This window comes from Hypanus sabinus, chromosome 9 (genome assembly GCF_030144855.1).
Source record: "Hypanus sabinus isolate sHypSab1 chromosome 9, sHypSab1.hap1, whole genome shotgun sequence".
In the NCBI taxonomy this organism is placed as follows: Eukaryota; Metazoa; Chordata; class Chondrichthyes; order Myliobatiformes; family Dasyatidae; genus Hypanus; species Hypanus sabinus.
In genome coordinates this window covers 56,061,610-56,081,299 of record NC_082714.1, presented here as the reverse complement: position 1 = coordinate 56,081,299, position 19,690 = coordinate 56,061,610, and the positions used below count along the sequence as shown (strand labels likewise).

General features: G+C 47.4%; 1 protein-coding gene and 1 long non-coding RNA gene across 2 annotated transcripts in view; one reads left to right on the top strand and one right to left on the bottom strand.

The window, feature by feature from the left end:
* LOC132398844 (UNC93-like protein MFSD11) overlaps positions 1-9,095 on the top strand; it is a 44,502-nt gene extending 35,407 nt beyond the window's left edge. The window contains exons 12-13 of the mRNA XM_059978681.1: positions 115-250; positions 7,891-9,095. Of these exons, the coding sequence (XP_059834664.1) occupies positions 115-250; positions 7,891-8,043 (289 nt within the window). The 3' untranslated portion in view covers positions 8,044-9,095. The remainder of the gene's footprint in view (positions 1-114; positions 251-7,890) is intronic.
* The window catches only part of LOC132398845 (uncharacterized), a 63,298-nt gene that overhangs the window by 41,575 nt on the left and 2,033 nt on the right, over positions 1-19,690 (bottom strand). The gene's annotated exons all lie outside the window — the stretch shown is intronic.

The following is a 19,690-nucleotide window of genomic DNA, read 5'->3' as shown; positions in this document are numbered from 1 at the left end:
ATAAAATAATTCTAGAAATACTCTACAGGTCAGCTGGCCTGTGAGGAGGGAAGTTGAGTTAATACTTAAGGTCTGATTATCTTTCACCTGAGGCAAATGTTATTGTTTTCACAGTCCTGCTGTGGCATTGGTGATTAGCTTCCTGCTAGGCCTGGGTGACAGCTGCTTTAACACCCAGCTCTACAGCATCATTGGTATCCTGTACTCTGAGGAGAGTGGGCCTGCTTTTGGCATCTTCAAATTTATACAGGTAGAGTGAGTGGAGATATAATCTGTGAGTATACAGTTACTGACTTCATTCTCATTGGCGCATGATGCTAACAACAATATTGCTACAGCATCTGGCATACACAGTCCCAGGAAATGTAGAGGAGGGTTGATCCAAAACAGAGCAGCAGCGATGATTTAGCGGTGAGTGATAACTTGAAAAAAAAACAACAAAATAATAAGCCCGAGGGACCACAAAACAAGTGAAAAAAGGTATTAAACACCACGGGCAACAAGGTGAGGAGCAACTGGTAGAGGCTGGCCGGTTCATTGGGTGAACAAGGACTGTGGATGAGAGCTGGGTTTAAATAGGTTGCAGGTGATGTGCCAGGTGATTCCTGTTATCTGGGTACAGACTGTGAGGGGCAGGCCTGACCCATGACTTGCCGATGTGTGATTCACATTCATGCTGTGTTATGATTCCTATCACACCAAGCTGAGATGCATATCTGCAAGGAGGTTTGCTAATGCTATTGGGGAGGGTTTAAACTAAATTTGCAGGGGTTGGGAACTGACATGAAGAGGCAGAGGATGGGGCAGTTGGAGCACAAGTAGAAACAGCTTGTAGGGAGTTTGTGAGGAAGGATAGGCAGATGTTAGAGCAAAGATGCACTCAGCCTGATGGTTTGAGATGTGTTTATTTTAATGCAAGGAGTATCATAAACAAGGTGGATGAACTTAGAGCGTGGATCAATATGTGGAACTGTGACGTTGTGGACATTACAGAGACTTGGATGTCTCAGGAACAGGAATGGCTGCTGAGTGTGCCAGGCTTTAGATGTTTCAAAAAGAACAGAGAAGGAGGCAAAAGAGGTGGGGGGGGGGTGGCATTGCTGATTAGGCAGTGTGTCACAGCTGCAGAAGTCATGGAGGGATTGTCTGCTGAGTCAGTGTGGGTGGAAGTCAGAAACAGGAAAGGGGCAATAATTGTACTGCGTGTTTTTTGTAGACCCCCCCCTCCCCCAATAGTAACAAGGATATCGAGGAGCAGGTAGGGAGGCAGATTCCGGAACAGTGCAATAATAATAGCATTGTTGTGATGGGAGGTTTTAACTTTCCTAATATTGATTAGCATTTCCTTATCGCAAGGGGTTTAGATGGGGTGGAGTTTGTTAGGTGTGTTCAGGAAGGTTTCCTGACACAATATGTAGATAAGCCAACAAGAGGAGAGGCTGTACTTGATCTGGTATTGGGAAACAAACCTCCAGGTCTCTCAGTGGGAAAGCATTTTGGAGATAGTGATCTCAACTCTATCTCCTTCACCATAGCATTGGAGAGGGGTAGGAGCAGACAATTTGGGAAAACGTTTAATTGTGGTAGGGGGAAATATGATGCTATTAGGCCGGAACTTGGGAGCAGATGTTCTCAGGGAAATGCACTGCGGAACTCTTGCACGGAGCTCTGCAAATGTATGTTCCATTGAAGCAGGGAAAGGATGGTAGAGTTAAAGAACCATGGTGTAAAAAGTATGTAGAAAATCTAGTTAAGAAGAAAAGAAAAGCTTACGGAAGTTTCAAGAAACTAGGTACTGTTAGAGCTCTAGAAAATTACGAGGTTGCTAGGAAGGAGCTTAAGAATGGAATTACAAGAGCCAGAAAGGGTCATGAGAAGGCCTTGGTGAGCAGGATTAAGGAAAACCCCAAGGCATTCTACAAGAATGTGAAGAGCAAGAGGATGAGCCGTGTGAGAATAGGACTGATCAGGAGTGAGAGTGGAAACGTGTGCGTGGAACCGGAGGAGGTAGTGGAGGTACTTAAAGAATACTTTGCTTCAGTATTCACCAGGGGAAAAGACCTTGTCAATTGTGGGGATGACTTACAGTGGATTGAAAAGCTTGAGCAAATAGACATTAAGAAAGAGGATGTGCTGGAGCTTTTGAAAAGCATTAAGTTAGATAAGGCACCAGGACCGGATGAGATATACCCCAGGCTACTGTGGGAAGCGAGGGAGGAGATTGCTGAGCCTCTGGTGATGACCTTTGCATCACCAATAGGGGTGGGAGAAGTACTGGGGGATTGGAGGGTGGCAAATGTTGTTCCCCTTTTCAAGAAAGGGAGTAGAGATAACCCAGGAAATTGTAGACCAGTGAGCCTGACTTCAGTGGTGGGCAAGTTGTTGGAAAAGATCCTCAGAGGCAGGATTTTTGAGCACTTGGAGAGACATAATCTGATTAGGGATAGTCAGTATAGTTTTGTCAAGGGCAGGTCGTGCCTTGCGAGCATGATTGAATTATTTGAGGAAGTAACAAAACACATTGATGAAGATAGAGCAGTGGATGTAGTGTATATGGATTTCAGTAAGGCATTTGATAAGATTCCCCATGCAAGGCTCCTTCAGAAAGTAAGGAGGCATGGGATCCAAGGAGACCTTGCTTTGTGGATCCAGAATTGGCTTGCCCACAGAAGGCAAAGGGTGGTTGTAGATGGTTCATATTTTGCATGAAGGTCGGTGCCTAGTGGTGTTCCGCAGGGATCTGTTCTGGGACCCCCTCCCCTTTGTGATTGTTATAAATGGATGAAGAAGTAGAAGGGTGGTTTGCTGATGATACAAAGGTTGGAGATGTTGTGGATAGTCTGGTGGGTTGTCAAAGGTTACAGCGGGACATTGATAGGATGCAGAACTGTGCTGAGAAATGGCAGATGGACTTCAATACAGATAAGTCTAAAGTGGTTCATTTTGGTAGGTGCAGTTTGAAGACAGAATATAATATAAATGGTAAGACTTTAGGCATTGTGGAGGATCTGAGAGATCTTGGGGTCCATGTCAATGGGACACTCAAAGCTGCTACGCAAGTTGACAGCGTTGTTTAGAAAGCGTATGGTGTGTTGGCATTCATCAACCATGAGATCAAGTTCAAGATCTTTGAGGTAACGTTACAGCTATATAAGAGCTTGGTCAGACCCCATTTGGAGTACTGAGTTCAGTTCTGGTCACCACATTACAGGAAGGATGTGGATACTATAGAGAGAGTGCAGAGGAGACTTACAAGAATGTTGCCTGGATTGGAGGGAGTACCTTATGAGAATAGGTTGAGTGAACTCGGCCTTTTCTCCTTGGAGTGATGGAGGATGAGGGATGACCTGACAGAGATATATAAGATGATGAGAGGCTTTTTCCCAGGACTGAAATGGCTAACAGAAGGGGGCGTAATTTTAAGGTGCTTGGAAGCAGTTACAGAGGGGATGTCAGGGGTAAGTTTTGCACACGGAGAGTGGTGGGTGCATGGAATGCACTGCTGGCAGCGGTGGTGGAAGTGGATACAATAGGGTCTCTTTAGAGCCTCTTAGATAGGTACATAGAACTTAGAAAAATATAGGGTTACGCGCTAGGGAAATTTTAGGCAGTTTCTAGATTAGATTACATGGTCGGCACAACATTATGGGCCGAAAGGGCACCTAATGTGCCGTAGATTTCTATGTTCATATCAAAGTGAACTATTACATTGTACACTGAGTGATTTTTTTATATCACTCAGCTGAAGTATGCAGGACTCTGAGTTTTAATAAATGTCACACTGAGCCGAGCTGGAAGACTCCCCACAGTGAGGAGACATTTCAGAGCTTAAAAAGGGGCCATGCTGAGCAACAAGACAGGACGCTCTGATCTAAGCCAGGAATCACACTGAACTATGGAGGACAGCATATCTCAGTATGATCTCTATCAATTCTCAGTTAATCAGAGCACTGTGAACGAAGGTACATCTCACAGTGCTCGAACACTTATCACTGAGCTATCACATATACCACACTGTGCCACTACTGGTACCAGAGTGTCACAGAACTACAGAGCAGAGAAACAAGGGCCTTTAGCCAAACTTGTCCATGCCAACCAAGGTGCCTGCCTCTGTGAGTCCCACTTGTTTGCTTTTGGCCAATATCCCTCCAGATATTTCCTCCCCATGAACCTGTTCAAATGTATTTTAAATTTTGTAGCTGTACCTCCCTCCCAGTTCCACTGACAACCATACACCTACCACCCTATGTGTAAAAACTTGCCCCTCAGATCCCCTTTAAATCTTTCCCCTCTTTCTTAAACCTATCCCCTCTAGCTTTCACCTCTTCTACCCTGGGAAAAGGGCTGTGACCATCCACCTTATCTCTGTCTCTCACGATTTTATAAACCTCGTGAGATCATCTCTCAGCCTCCTATGCTTCAGGGAAAATTTATCTCCAGCGTATCTACTGTGGTTTCTGCTTAGAATTTAAGTCCTCTAGTCCTGCCAACATCTGTGTCAATCCAGCTGTGTCCTCTCTGGCTGATTCACATCCTTCCTAAAGCACAGTGACCAGTACTATGTACTCCAAGTGCAATCTCACCAGTGTATTATACAATTGTACTCTATGTTCCCATCAAACACAGTACAAGTTAAGATCCCTACCACACTGGACTACAATACATGTCCAGTAACTGCTTCCTAGGTTGATATCTTCCTGCTGTACCTGGAGATGATCTGTTATTATTTAGATTATTGCAGTGACATATCAGAAAGAAACCATTTTTAGCTTCCTGCCAGAGTGGGTTTATGATTTTAGGGGTGAACTGCATTTGTAAGGTTTATGCCTCGTCGGAGGATTTTCTGTTTGGATGATGATGCTTTAAGTGTTGAGACTTTATATGGCCGTGTTATATCTGGATATCCTACACTTATGGCAGCACAGTAGTGCTGTGGTTAGCACAACACTTTACAGTACCAGCTACCTGGGTTCAATTCCCACCACTGCCTTTAAGGAGTTTGTACGTTCTCCCCACGAGCATGTGGATTTCCTCCCAGAGTCCAAAGGTTGGTAGGTTAATTGGGCATTGTAAATTGTCCTGTGATTAGGTGAGGATTAAATCGGGGAATTGCTGGGCAGCATGGCATGAAGTGTTGGGAGGACCTATTCTACATTGTGCCTCAATGAATAAATACAGGTTAGTGGATGTGTCGTTGGCTCCGGGGTGTGTCGTTGGTTCCGGGGTGTGTCGTTGGTTCCGGGGTGTGTCGTTGGCTCCGGGGTGTGTCGTTGGTTCCGGGGTGTGTCGTTGGTTCCAGGGTGTGTCGATCGCTCCGGGGTGTGTCGTTGGTTCCAGGGTGTGTCGTTGGTTCCGGGGTGTGTCGTTGGTTCCGGGGTGTGTCGTTGGTTCCGGGGTGTGTCGTTGGCTCCGGGGTGTGTCGTTGGCTCCGGGGTGTGTCGTTGGTTCCGGGGTGTGTCGTTGGTTCCGGGGTGTGTCGTTGGTTCCGGGGTGTGTCGATAGCTCCGGGGTGTGTCATTGGTTCCGGGGTGTGTCGATCGCCCCGGGGTGTGTCGTTGGCTCCGGGGTGTGTCGATGGCTCCGGGGTGTGTCGTTGGCTCCGGGGTGTGTCGTTGGCTCCGGGGTGTGTCGTTGGCTCCGGGGTGTGTCGTTGGCTCCGGGGTGTGTCGTTGGCTCCGGGGTGTGTCGATGGCTCCGGGGTGTGTCGTTGGCTCCGGGGTGTGTCGATGGCTCCGGGGTGTGTCGTTGGTTCCGGGGTGTGTCGTTGGTTCCGGGGTGTGTCGTTGGTTCCGGGGTGTGTCGTTGGTTCCGGGGTGTGTCGTTGGTTCCGGGGTGTGTCGTTGGCTCCGGGGTGTGTCTTTGGTTCCGGGGTGTGTCGTTGGTTCCGGGGTGTGTCGTTGGTTCCGGGGTGTGTCGTTGGTTCCGGGGTGTGTCGTTGGTTCCGGAGTGTGTCGTTGGTTCCGGGGTGTGTCGTTGGTTCCGGGGTGTGTCGTTGGTTCCGGGGTGTGTCGATAGCTCCGGGGTGTGTCGTTGGTTCCGGGGTGTGTCGATTGCTCCGGGCTGTGTCGTTGGCTCCGGGGTGTGTCGATGGCTCCGGGGTGTGTCGTTGGTTCCGGGGTGTGTCGTTGGTTCCGGGGTGTGTCGTTGGTTCCGGGGTGTGTCGTTGGCTCCGGGGTGTGTCGTTGGCTCCGGGGTGTGTCGTTGGTTCCGGGGTGTGTCGTTGGTTCCGGGGTGTGTCGTTGGTTCCGGGGTGTGTCGTTGGTTCCGGGGTGTGTCGATAGCTCCGGGGTGTGTCATAGGTTCCGGGGTGTGTCGATCGCTCCGGGGTGTGTCGTTGGCTCCGGGGTGTGTCGATGGCTCCGGGGTGTGTCGTTGGTTCCGGGGTGTGTCGTTGGTTCCGGGGTGTGTCGATAGCTCCGGGGTGTGTCATTGGTTCCGGGGTGTGTCGATCGCTCCGGGGTGTGTCGTTGGCTCCGGGGTGTGTCGATGGCTCCGGGGTGTGTCGTTGGTTCCGGGGTGTGTCGTTGGTTCCGGGGTGTGTCGTTGGTTCCGGGGTGTGTCGTTGGTTCCGGGGTGTGTCGTTGGTTCCGGGGTGTGTCGTTGGTTCCGGGGTGTGTCGATAGCTCCGGGGTGTGTCGATCGCTCCGGGGTGTGTCGTTGGCTCCGGGGTGTGTCGTTGGCTCCGGGGTGTGTCGTTGGTTCCGGGGTGTGTCGTTGGTTCCGGGGTGTGTCGTTGGTTCCGGGGTGTGTCGTTGGTTCCGGGGTGTGTCGTTGGCTCCGGGGTGTGTCGTTGGTTCCGGGGTGTGTCGTTGGTTCCGGGGTGTGTCGTTGGTTCCGGGGTGTGTCGTTGGTTCCGGGGTGTGTCGATGGCTCCGGGGTGTGTCGTTGGTTCCGGGGTGTGTCGTTGGTTCCGGGGTGTGTCGATAGCTCCGGGGTGTGTCATTGGTTCCGGGGTGTGTCGATCGCTCCGGGGTGTGTCGTTGGCTCCGGGGTGTGTCGATGGCTCCGGGGTGTGTCGTTGGTTCCGGGGTGTGTCGTTGGTTCCGGGGTGTGTCGTTGGTTCCGGGGTGTGTCGTTGGTTCCGGGGTGTGTCGTTGGTTCCGGGGTGTGTCGTTGGTTCCGGGGTGTGTCGTTGGTTCCGGGGTGTGTCGATAGCTCCGGGGTGTGTCGATCGCTCCGGGGTGTGTCGTTGGCTCCGGGGTGTGTCGTTGGCTCCGGGGTGTGTCGTTGGTTCCGGGGTGTGTCGTTGGTTCCGGGGTGTGTCGTTGGTTCCGGGGTGTGTCGTTGGTTCCGGGGTGTGTCGTTGGCTCCGGGGTGTATCGTTGGTTCCGGGGTGTGTCGTTGGTTCCGGGGTGTGTCGTTGGTTCTGGGGTGTGTCGTTGGTTCCGGGGTGTGTCGTTGGTTCCGGGGTGTGTCGATAGCTCCGGGGTGTGTCATTGGTTCCGGGGTGTGTCGATCGCTCCGGGGTGTGTCGTTGGCTCTGGGGTTTGTCGATGGCTCCGGGGTGTGTCGTTGGTTCCGGGGTGTGTCGTTGGTTCCGGGGTGTGTCGTTGGTTCCGGGGTGTGTCGTTGGTTCCGGGGTGTGTCGTTGGTTCCGGGGTGTGTCGTTGGTTCCGGGGTGTGTCGTTGGCTCCGGGGTGTGTCGATCGCTCCGGGGTGTGTCGTTGGCTCCGGGGTGTGTCGTTGGCTCCGGGGTGTGTCGTTGGTTCCGGGGTGTGTCGTTGGTTCCGGGGTGTGTCGTTGGCTCCGGGGTGTGTCGTTGGCTCCGGGGTGTGTCGTTGGCTCCGGGGTGTGTCGTTGGCTCCGGGGTGTGTCGTTAGCTCCGGGGTGTGCTTGGCCTAAATGTAACCACTGTCCTCAGTGATGTGACTCTGTTTCTTTGACTTTCAGTCCGTTTCTGCCGCAGTGGCTTTTGGATACAGCAACTACCTGGCATTGTCGCTACAACTGCTCATCCTCACCATCTTCTGCTTCTTTGGCACAATCTCCTTTTTTATCACAGAGAAAATTGAAGCCAACGCGCCGGACCTGCTAGATTTCTGACCTTAACTATGCAGCCATTAAGTGCAAGTGAAAGGCACGGCAAGAAAACAGGGACTTCCAGGGAATAAAATGGGGAAAATTCTCTGAAGCAGATTGTCAGGATGTATCAGCTCTCTGGCTGTAGTGGGATCACCGATGCCCACTGCTGGCAGAAAGAGCATTTCCAACCAACATTTTGCAGACACTCAATTGATCAAGTGGTCTGGTGTCTCTGTTTATAATGACGAAGCCAGAAATAAGTAGTAGTTCAAAGCATCTGAACTGTTTTATTATCTTCCCTATTGCTGGAAGGGACAGGAAAACTGAAGGACATAGATATATGGTGTTTGCTAAATGGTGTGCAACAACAGAAAATGCTGTCAACACTCAGCAGGTCAGGCAGTATCTGTGGGAAGAGAAGCAGAGTTAATGTTTCAGGTTGGAGACCCTTCATTGGAACTGGGGAAGAGAGAAAACAAGTTAGTTTTAAGTCTCAGAGAATATTAAGGGGCACAAAGTAGAGCAAAGGGAAAGTGAGGGTGAGGTTCGGGTTGCTTGATTTTGGATTACTCCAGCACATACATAGCTGACAGGCTAACGTTGCAAGTTGAAAACCCTTCATCAAAACTCTATTTCTGTTTCTACAGATGCTAACTGATCTGTTAAGTGTTACAGCACTCTTCTTATTTCAGATGTCAATGTCTTTTAACAGCCTCTTCGATAGGTACATGGAGCTTTGTAAAATAGAGGCTATGTGGTAGGGAAATTCTAGGCAGCTTCCAGAGTAGGTTACATGGTCAGCACAACATTGTGGGCCGAAGGGCCTGTAGTGTGCTGTAGATTTCTATGTTTCTATGCTTTATTTCCATTATCTGCAGCTTTATTTTAAATTTTCACTTTAAGCAGTGAGTAGTTACAATCTGGAACCCTGTCTCTGCAAAGGAGCAAAAAGCAGATTATTAGCAGCCTTTTTTTAAACTTTGTTTGTAGAGGGTACAACAAGGAAGATCACCATGTTACAAGTTGGAATGATTGTATCGAGATAAATTATAACCTGGATTGCTACTCCTTTCAAGACAGCAAATAAATATACACTGTTGTAAAAGCTCCAAATTACCATGTTTTACTGTCAAGCACAGCTGTGTATTGATGGTCACCTTTCCTGTGGATTCAGCTGACTATTGCTTATTATGTGACTTAAATAACACATTCAGTTAACTAAGTTCGCAAGTTATAGAATAATATTGCATTTGTTCCTGGAATGACCTCCAGGGTCTGCTAGGCAACCCCACAACTTAAAAATTCTTACTTTTACATAATTCAAATCTCTCCCTCGCTCTGTAATCTCCCTCAACCTGACAATCTCTGAAATATATCCTCCACCATTTGTCCTCTATCACATTAGCTATTGTAATCATGGCGCTATTGTTGCCTCATTTTACAGAGGAGCTTTTCATCATTAGTGTAAGGTTGTTGCTGCAACACCATCCAATTGGACAATATACCTCATTCCTGTACACCCTCTCGTCACCATCTGAAATTCAGCCACCAATAGTTGTATCGTCAGCAAATTTATAGATGGCATTTAAGGATACAGACTCAGTTTTTCCAACCTTACCTCACAAGTCTACCTGTCCATACAAAATATTAGTTCAGTAGCCTTTTCTTAACAGCTTCCATCACATTAACATCCTTCCCTAAATAAGGAGACAGGTATTACACACAGGAGTAATCACACCTAATGCCCTGTATTCATACGTCACATCTAATCTCCGATATTATTGAAGCATAACTTTCCTACTTTTGGATTCATTTCCCCAGTGGTAAGCAATAGCATTTTGTTACTTCTTGTACTTGCCAATGAGTCTTTTGGTGAATCATGCACTGGATTATCCTGACCCTCTGCATCTCAGGGATTCGCAGTCTCTCACTGATGACATTAAAAGTTTTTTTATTTGGTTGGAGATCCCTAGCACCGAAGGCCCCAATGGTAATCATTCTGTTCCTTTCAGGAAGCCAAGCAATTTGTGTTGCGTGATACAAGACTCTCCAAACAGACATTGCATTCCGCATCCTGCTGCAGCAAGAGCTTAGCAGACCTTCTTGGAAAAGTGCTTTATCCCTGCTGACTCCTAGGAACCCGATTCAAAGTGAGCGAGTGGATATTTCCATTAGTGGGGGAGTCTAGGACCAGAGGGCACAGCCTCAGAACAGCAGGATGTCCTTTTAGAACAGAGGAGGAATTTCTTTAGCCAAAGGGTGGAGAATGTCAGAGTCATAGAAAAGTGCAGCACAGAAGCACATCTTTTGGCCCTTCTAATCTGTGCCAAACCATTTAAGCTGCCTAGTCCCATCAACCTACACCCTGACCAGAGCCCTCCATAACCCTCCCATCAAGTACCTATCGACCTCACATGTCCCACTTGCACTGACAGCTTGTTCCACACTCTCATGACCCTCTGAGTGAAGAAGTTTCCCCTCATGCTTCCCTTAAACATTTCACCTTTCACCCTAAACCCAAGACCTCAAGTTGTAGTCCCACACAACTTCTGTGGAAAAAGTTTGCCTGCATTTACCCTATCTATACCTTTGATAATTTTGTACACCCCCATCAAATCTCCCCCCAATCATCTACATTCCAAGGAGTAAAGTCCAAACTTATTCAATCTTTCCTTACAAATCAGGTCCTCCAATCCTGGAAATGTCCTTGTAAATTTTCTCTGTACTCTTTCGACTTTACTTACATCTTTCCTGTAGGTAGGTGACCAAAACTGCACACAGTACTCCAAATCAAGCCTCACTGACATCTCATAGAACTTAAACCATATGATCCCAACTCCTGTACTTAAAACCTTGATTTATGAAGGCCACTGTGCCAGAGGTTTTCTTTACCCATCTACCATTGACACCACTTTTCAATGAATTATGGACCTGTATTTCCAGATCCCGTTTGTTCTACCACACTCCTCACTGCCCTACCTTTCACTGTGTATGCCTACACTGGTTGGTCCTACTGAAGTGCAACATCTCACACTTGTCCGCATTAAATTCCATCTTCAGCCCATTTTCCAGCTGGTCCAGATCCTGCTGAAAACTCTAATAGTCCTCCTTGCTGTCCACTACATCCCTAATCTTGGTGTCATCTGCTGATCCAGTTAACCATATTATCATCCAGATCATTGATATAGAAGAGGACAAACAACAATGGACTGGACAGCATTGATCCCTGTGGCACACCACTAGTCACAGGCCTTCAATCAGAGAGACAGCCATCTGCTACCACTCTCTGACTTCTCCCACAAAGCCAATGTCTAATCCGATTTACTACCTCATCTTGAATGCCAGGCGACTGAACTTTCCTGACCAACTTCCCAAGCGAGACCTTATCAAAGGCTTTGCTGAAGTCCATGTGGACAACATCCACTGCCCTGCCTTCATCAACTTTCCTGGTAACCTCCTCGAAGAACTCTATAAAATTGATTGGACATGACCTATCATACACAAATCCATGCAGACTATCCTTCATTTGTTCCTACCTATCCAAATAATCATATATCTAGTTCCTCAGAATACCTTCCAATAGCTTCCCATTACTGATGACAAGCTCACTGACTTATAATGTTTAGGGGCTTTCTTAAAGAGTGGAACAATATTAGCCATCCTCAAATCCTCCTGTATCTTACCTGTCACTAGAGCCCCTGCATTTTCTGCACTTGCCTTGCTCTGGGTCCAGGGGAACATTTTGTCAGGCCCTGGGGATTTATCCACCCCAAACTGCCTCAAGACAGCAAACACCTCTTCCTCCGTAATCTATATAGGGCCCAGGAAGTTGAAGCTACTTTGCTTCACTTCTATAGACTCTGTGTTTGTTTCCTCAGTAAATACAGATGCAAAAAGCACTTAAAGTCTTCCCCATCTCTTTTGGCTCCACACATGGATTACCATTCTGATCTTCCATCCAGGGGACAAATTCTGTCCCATCAATCCTTAAGATATCTGTAGCATCCCATGGGATTCTCCTTCACCTTGTCTGCTAGAGCAACCCCTTCTTTTAGCCCTTCTGCTTTCTTTCTTAAGCGTTCTCTTGCTGTCACAACCACGGATTCGGCAGCACAATAGATACGGCAATTGCGCTTGTGAATTTGCACGTCAGCTAATTATTATTTCTTTGTGATAGTATTTAACTCCATACTTGTTGTCGTGGTGCTTGTCGAGACTTGGACAGAGCACAGCAACGCTTCGCTGCCTGTTTGCCCTCGGCCTTGCCTGAGAAATTGGACTGTCGAGGCACTGACTCTGAAGACCAGTGGTATTCGTTTAATGTTCAGTTCTTTTCAGTCGCAGTGTAGGCTTCGTTTCCCATTTGAAGGTTTTAGTTAATGGCCCTGTTTGGCATAACGTTTATTGTTTTAATTTCCCTTTTGATACTGTTCGCATTAAAGTCTGTGAACTATCGACCTGCTTCAGTGTCTCTCACTCCGCACTTGGGCCGTATCCGAACTTGCATTTCTTACACTCCATAAGCACCTCATTATTTCTGACCTACCTATACCTGCAATGTACCTCCTTTTTTTCTTAACCAGGGCCTTAATTTCTCTTGAAAACTAAGGTTCCCTAAACCCATTATCCTTGCCTTTTATTCTAGTAGGCTTTATACGCTCAAAATTTCACTTTTGAAGGCCTTCCACTTAGCAAGTACACCTTTGCCAGAAAGCAGCCAGTCCCAAGCCACAGTAGCCCAGATCCTTTCTGATACCATCAAACTTGGCCCTTCTCCAATTTAGAATCTCAAACCTTGGACTGGACCTTTCTTTTTCTACGACAAACCTACAGACTCCCACAGCCACTTAGACTATTCTTCCTCCCACCCTGTCTCCTGCAAAAATGCTATCCCTTTCTCTCAATTCCTCTGCATCTGCTCTCAGGATGAGGCCTTTCATTCTAGGACAAAGGAGTTGTCTTCCTTTTTTAAAGAAAGGGGCTTCCCTTCGTCCACTATCAACTCTGCCCTCCATCGCGTCTCCCATATTTCACACACCTCTGCCCTCTCCCCATCCCCCTGCCAGCCCACCAGGGATAGAGTCCCCCTGGTCCTCACCTATCACCCTACCAGCCTACAGATCCAACGTATAATCCTCCGTAACTTCCGCCACCTCCTACGGGATCCCACAACCTCCCCCCACCAACTCTCAGCTTTCCACAGGGATCGCTCCCTACGCAACTCCCTTGTCCATTCATCCCTCCCCACCGACCTCCCTCCAGGCACCTATCCCTGCAAACAGAAGTGTTACACCTGCCCCCACAGTCCTTCCCTCACCACTATCCTCAAGTGAGGCACCATTTCACCTGCGAGTCAACTGGGGTGATATACTGTATCTGGTGCTCCCAATGTGGCCATCTGTACATTGGGGAGACCCGCTGCAGACTGGGAGACCGTTTCGCTGAACACCGGCGCTCAGTCCTCCAGCAGTGGCAGGATCTCCCTCTGGCCACACACTTCAATTCCACAGACCACTCCCACTCCGATATGTCTGTCCATGGCCTCCTCTACCGTCAAGATGAGGCCACACGCAGGTCGATGGAGCAGTACCTTATCTCCTGTGTAGGTAGCCTCCTACCTGCCGGCATGAATATTCAACTCACAGACCTCCGTTGATACACCTGCCCCCCTTACCCCATCCCTATCTATAATTTTAGTCTGGTTCTCTTTCTCTCTCTTTCCCCCCTCACTATAATCTCCCCCCAGCCCTACCTTTCTTTCTCTTTCATTTCCCATAATTCTCTAGCCATTTCCCTTCCGCCTATCACTTCCCAGCTCTCTACTTTATCCCTCCCCCCCCCTTCTTATCCCCCCTCAACCATCCCATGTTACTTCACTCCTGATGAAGGGTTTCCGCCCGAAACGTCATCACTACCTCCTCCCATAGATGCTGTCTGGCCTGCTGAGTTCTGCCAGCATTGTGTTTTTCTTTCTTTTTCTATATTTACTTTGCAATTAATGGCATTGTGATTACTTGATGCAAAAAGTTCCCTACACAAACTTCTGTCTCCTGCCCTGTCTCATTCCCTAATAGCAGATCAAGTCTCGCACACCCTCTTGTTGGGACTTTTATATAATGATTAAGAAAACTTTCCCAAACACATTGAACAAACTCTATCTAGTTCTTTTACAGTATGGGAGTCCCAGTTAATCTTTGGAAAGTTAAAACCACCTACTATAATAACCTTGTTTCTTGCAACAGTCTGTGATCTCTCTACAAATTTGTTCCTCGAAATCCCACAAACTATTGGTTGGTCTGTAATCTAGCCCCATTAATGTGGCCATACCTTTTGTTACTTCTCATTTCCACCCATAAAGCCTCACTAGACAGTTCTCCAGTCTGTCCTGACTGCGCACTGCCAAGACACTTTCCCTGACTAGCAATGTCACCCCTCCTCCTTTAATCCCTCCTGCTCTGTTGTGCCTAAAACAATGGAAGCCCAGAATGCTGAGCTGCTAGACCTGCCCCTCCTGCAACCAAGTCTCACTAATGGCTACAATATCATAATTCTATGTGTTACTCCATGTCCTGAACTCATCTGCCTTTCCTACAATACTTTTGATTCCTGACTTCATCTAATGCAAGGGTGTCAAACTCATTTTAGGTCATGGGCTGGATTGAGCAAAATGCAGTTTCATGCGGGCCGGATCAGTCGGACACGTGCGAACGCAGCTTTCGTTGCCTCCATTTTTTCAGCCTGCTCTCATGTGTCTCAGTCTCTGCTATAACTACAAAGTGTTTCACTTTACAAATTCCGTTTCTTATGAAGAAGACTGCCGAATAAACACTAAAAACCCTGAAAACCTGGTACCTGAATAAACTCAGCATTAGCCATATCATACGCCATAGGCGCTTCGATTACTGGGGCCAGCTTTAATAGTAATTAGATATTATCTCGCGGGCCAAAGATAATTCCACCGCGGGCTGGATTTGGCCTGCGGGCCTTGAGTTTGACATATATGATCTAATATCTTAACAACTCGTCTCCATTCTGGCACTCTGGTTCCCACCTCCTGCAACTCGAGTTTAACACCCCTCTGCCCCAGTGAGTCTGTGGAATTCCTTGCCAGAAACAGCTGTGGAGGTCAAGACATTGAGCATACTTAAAGCAGAGAGTAAGTTCTTGATTAGCAAGGTGGTCAAATGTTACAGGGAGAAGGCAGGAGAATGGGGTTGAGAGGGAAAATAAATCAGTCATGAGTGAATGCAGCAGATTTGATAGGCCAAATGACCTAATTCTGTCCCTACTTCATATGGTATTGTTAAATACCTTATGACTGTTTGTTTGGGATATGGAGCCTCACAAAACACCCACCCACACTGCCCGGCTAAGCAGCAGCACTGGCATTGTCTGTGAGCCCACGATGGATTCACCAGCTGCATTAAAACCCATAGAATGGAAATGGAAGCAAGCCATCCTTGACTTCAAGGGACTGCTCAAGAAGAAAGAGTAGCCTAAATATAGTAAACTTTCCACAAGCACCCAACAGTTGTGGTAACAATCAATATCTGCAAATCAAAAGTCTTTTATCAACTTTCCCTAGCTACCGTGCATGCTCCGATGACAATAATAGTTCAGAGTGAGGAAATAGAAATTATGGACTACTTACCATATCACGGAAACTATTCCTCAATGAAGACAGAAATTTATTAGTTTTCAGTGTAACAACACAGCCATGGTCAATTGAGGAGAAGTGTTTCAAGATCAGGACTTTAGATGTGGTTGAAAACTCATAGTCTACCAGATAGTGGTGATCCCTGCCTTCCTATATACTCCTCAGACCTGAATTACCTGCAACAGGCACCTTAAGGAACTGGAAAGATACCATCTTTAAAATGTCTCTAAAATGTCTTCCACACCCATTGAAACTATAAAGAAATTTCCCAAGTAATTCCTCCTCGACCAACATCCCCAGTGATCTGTCCTGGGCCAGAAGTCACTTGCTTGACTTCAATCTCCCAAATCCACCTCTTTATTCCAAGTTCTGTCATGGGAGGAAATAAGAGTTGAACTGAGGATTCAAGGATGTTCAAAGTAAATTTATCATCTGTCCATATGTGTCACCATATACAACCCTGAGATTCGTAATTTCCCTTTAAGCAATGTGCTTTTAAACTGCCTTAGTGAACTAGCGATTTCACGATCTTCTGAAGGACCCAGTGGACATAACTCTCAGGCATGCAGGTACAGCACCTTTAAGGTGGTTGAAGATATGTTGCCATGGCTGAAAGAGACGGAGAAGGAGAGGACTCTGAGCCAGCCTGAAACACAGATGAAGGAGTGTCCCTCTATACAGCATCTTGTTAGCAAATGTACAGTTGCTGGAGAAGAAGATTAACGACCTTAAGGGCAGTATTGCTGTATTGGAGGAAATGAAGAATTGCTGTGTTCTATGTTCCACAGAGACGTGGTTCACTCCAGACACATCGGATGCATCAGTAAGGATGGCATCCGTTAGTCTCGCGAGTCCCTAGATCTGCACCTGGAAAGTCTTGCTTCAGCCTCTCCAGGGTGCAGACCTGGACAGGGTTGTATGGAAGACCGGCAGTTGCCCATGCATTGAGTCTCCCCTCTCCACGACACTAATGTTGTCCAAGGGAAGGTCCAGGGCTGATACAGCTTGGCACCAGTGTCGTTGCAGGAGTTGCCAGAGTGAGGTGGAAGACAATGCTGGACTGCCTTAGGGACTCCAGCTCCAGATTTGTCCTCAGGGTTTACTCCCGAAGCTTTTCCCATGAGTGGGAATGGCCACAGGGCAGTGGAGTTTTGAAATCAGAGTTTTCCCTCTCTTAGATGGACTGCCTTCCCAGGCTGATGAGCTCCGTCTACCCAAAGATTTCTTAATACACAGAATGGATCGAACTGCTGATTTGGAGAAGGCAAAAGGTGGGGGCCTGTGTTTCATGATAAACTCCTTCTGGTGCTTGAACAGAGTGGTTTTGCCATATTCTTGTTCCCCCAACCTGGAAAATCTAACAATTAAGAGCTGACCATTCCACTTACCTAGAGAGCTCCGGCCACAGTTTACATACTGCCAAAAGCTGGCATAAATTAAGCACTCGAGATTTCGAATGCTGCCATTACCAAATGAAAAACAGACCACTCTTACACATTTCAAGTCATAGTCAGGGACTTCAGTCAGGCTTGTTTGAAAAAAATCTCTGCCTAATCATCATCAGAATATAACTGCAGCACCAAGGATTGCAACACTGGACCACCGCTCTCCCACAATAAGGAATGCCTATAGTTCTATGCCGAGACCGCATTTCAGGAAATCTGATCACTTGTCTCTCCCACATTTCTCGATCTCTCTCACCATTTATCTCATTCACAATCTCTTCCTCACTCTTGGTTTGCTTCAAATTCTTCACCTTTCTTAATATTTCTCTCTCATAGTATTTGGCTCTCTCTTCTTCGTGTAAAGCTTAATGGCATTTGGCAGACCAACACAAGGGCATTACCGACACCTACTGAGCTGGAGTGAGGAACAAACAGGAAATAAACCCATTAAATTTCCCCCTAGAAAAAAACAAATAATATTAAAACATCTCACACAAAATGCTGTGGAACACAGCAGGCCAGGCAGCATCTATAAGGAGAACAACTGTCGACGTTTCGGACCGAGACCCTTCGTCAGGACTAACTGAAAGGAAAGTTAGTAAGAGATTTGAAACTAGTGGGGGGAGGGGGAAATGCGAAATGATAGGAGAAGACCGGAGGGGGTGGAAAATTCCCCCTAGAAAAAAACAAATAATATTAAAACGTCTAATGCTTTTCAGAAAGTCAAGTATGCTCTGATATAATGTACATTATGTTTACAGTGATGTAACAACCGTTCTATATGAAACACCTCATTGGAACTGCATTCTAATATAGAGCATGCTGTACTGTTTCTTGATAAGTGCACTCCCTACAAAAGCCTAGATCATGAATATTAATTCTGAACAAGGAAGTATTCAAACTAGTATGTCCAGTAATGTAAACATGTAGGTATTACTTGTTTCCTCCTCTTACACCAGTTGGGTTCCCACCATCCTCTGAATTTTATATAAATGCTGCCCTTCCTTTATCTTATCCCAACTTTATTGCCACAGTGACTGAACACTTTTTAATTTTGGCTTTCACCTCCCCTTATGCAACTATATGTACATGCGACACACACAAAGTTCTGGAGGAACTCAGCAGGCCAGGCAGCATCTACAGAAAAGTGCATTGTCGACATTTCTGGCCGAAAACCTTTGGCAGGACAGGAGAGAAAAGAGATTTTAAAAGGTGGGGGTGTGAAAGAGAGAGAGGGAAACACAAGTTGAGAGGTGAAAACTGAGGGGGAGAGGATGAAGTAAAGAGCTGGGAAGTTGATTGGTGTGTAAAGGGGATTTCTTCTTTTTTCTTTGTTACTGTGTATGTAATCAAAAGGGCTTCTTTTGTTTTGTTAAAAGCAGGAATGTTTCTTTGTTGCGAGAGAGTGCTGGGAGAATTGTATTCCTTTGTAAACCAAATGGGGATTAATGTTCTTTCTTCTGAGTATGTAAACTTTTGTTGACGGGCTTTTGGGGAGATCGGCGCGAGGGGGTCGAGAGAGAGGACGCAATGCTGTAAGCTGGGCGAGGATCGGACCCCAAAGGGGGGTCCGAGGCAGGGAGGTACTCCGAGGAGGGGGGATGAAGCTAGATGTGCTTGGTTGACCACTCGGAGGGCCCTGAGCTGCAAGTCGAGGAGTTCGGAGGGTCCTGAGCTGCGAGTCAAGGAGTTCGGAGGGGATTGAATGGTGGCCAGAAGACTTCTGAAATTGAGCTCCAATGGTTGTGCACGAAGTGGTTTGGACTTTGATAAGTTTGGCGCCTTTTCTTTATTTTTTCTCTTCATATATACTGTATCGTTATTAATCACTTAGTTATAGTAACCTTCATAAATTGTACTCATTTAATCGCATATGGTGTACTGTCTGTTTTTGGGCGAGGCGGGGACATCACACAGCATCCACACCAGCTGATTACCCAGTTTGGCGGGGCCGAAGGCTGCTCCCCCTAGACGAGAACGAGCTGAGCGAGCCTGAGGTGACCCAGGGGGTTACAGGTGGAAGAGACAGAAGGCCATGGAAGAAATAAAAGGAGGGAGGAGCACCAGGGGGGGGGTCGATGGACGGACGAGGAGACAAGGCGAAAGGGGGAAAAGCGGAATGGGAAATGGTGAAGGGGGGGGGAGGCATTACCAGAAGTTTGAGAAATTGATGTTCACGCAAACAGGTTGGAGGCCATCCAGACGGAATATAAACCTGAGCGTGGCTTCATCACAACGGTGGAGGAGACCATAAATTGTCATATCGTAATGGGAAGTGGAATTACTGGGAGGTCCCGCATGTTCTGGCAGATGGAGTGTAGATGCTTTGTGAAGTGCTCTCCCAATCTATGTCAGGTCTCGCTGATGTACAGGAGGCCACACCGGGAGCACCAAATACAGTAAGTGAGCCCAATAGACTCACAGGTGAAGTGTCACCTCAGCTGGGAGGACTGTTTAGGGCCCTGCCTGGTAGTGAGGGAGGAGGTGTAGGGGCAGGTGTAGCACTTGTTCCGTTTGCAAGGATAGGAGCCAAGAGGGAGATCAGTGGGGAGGGACAAATGGACAA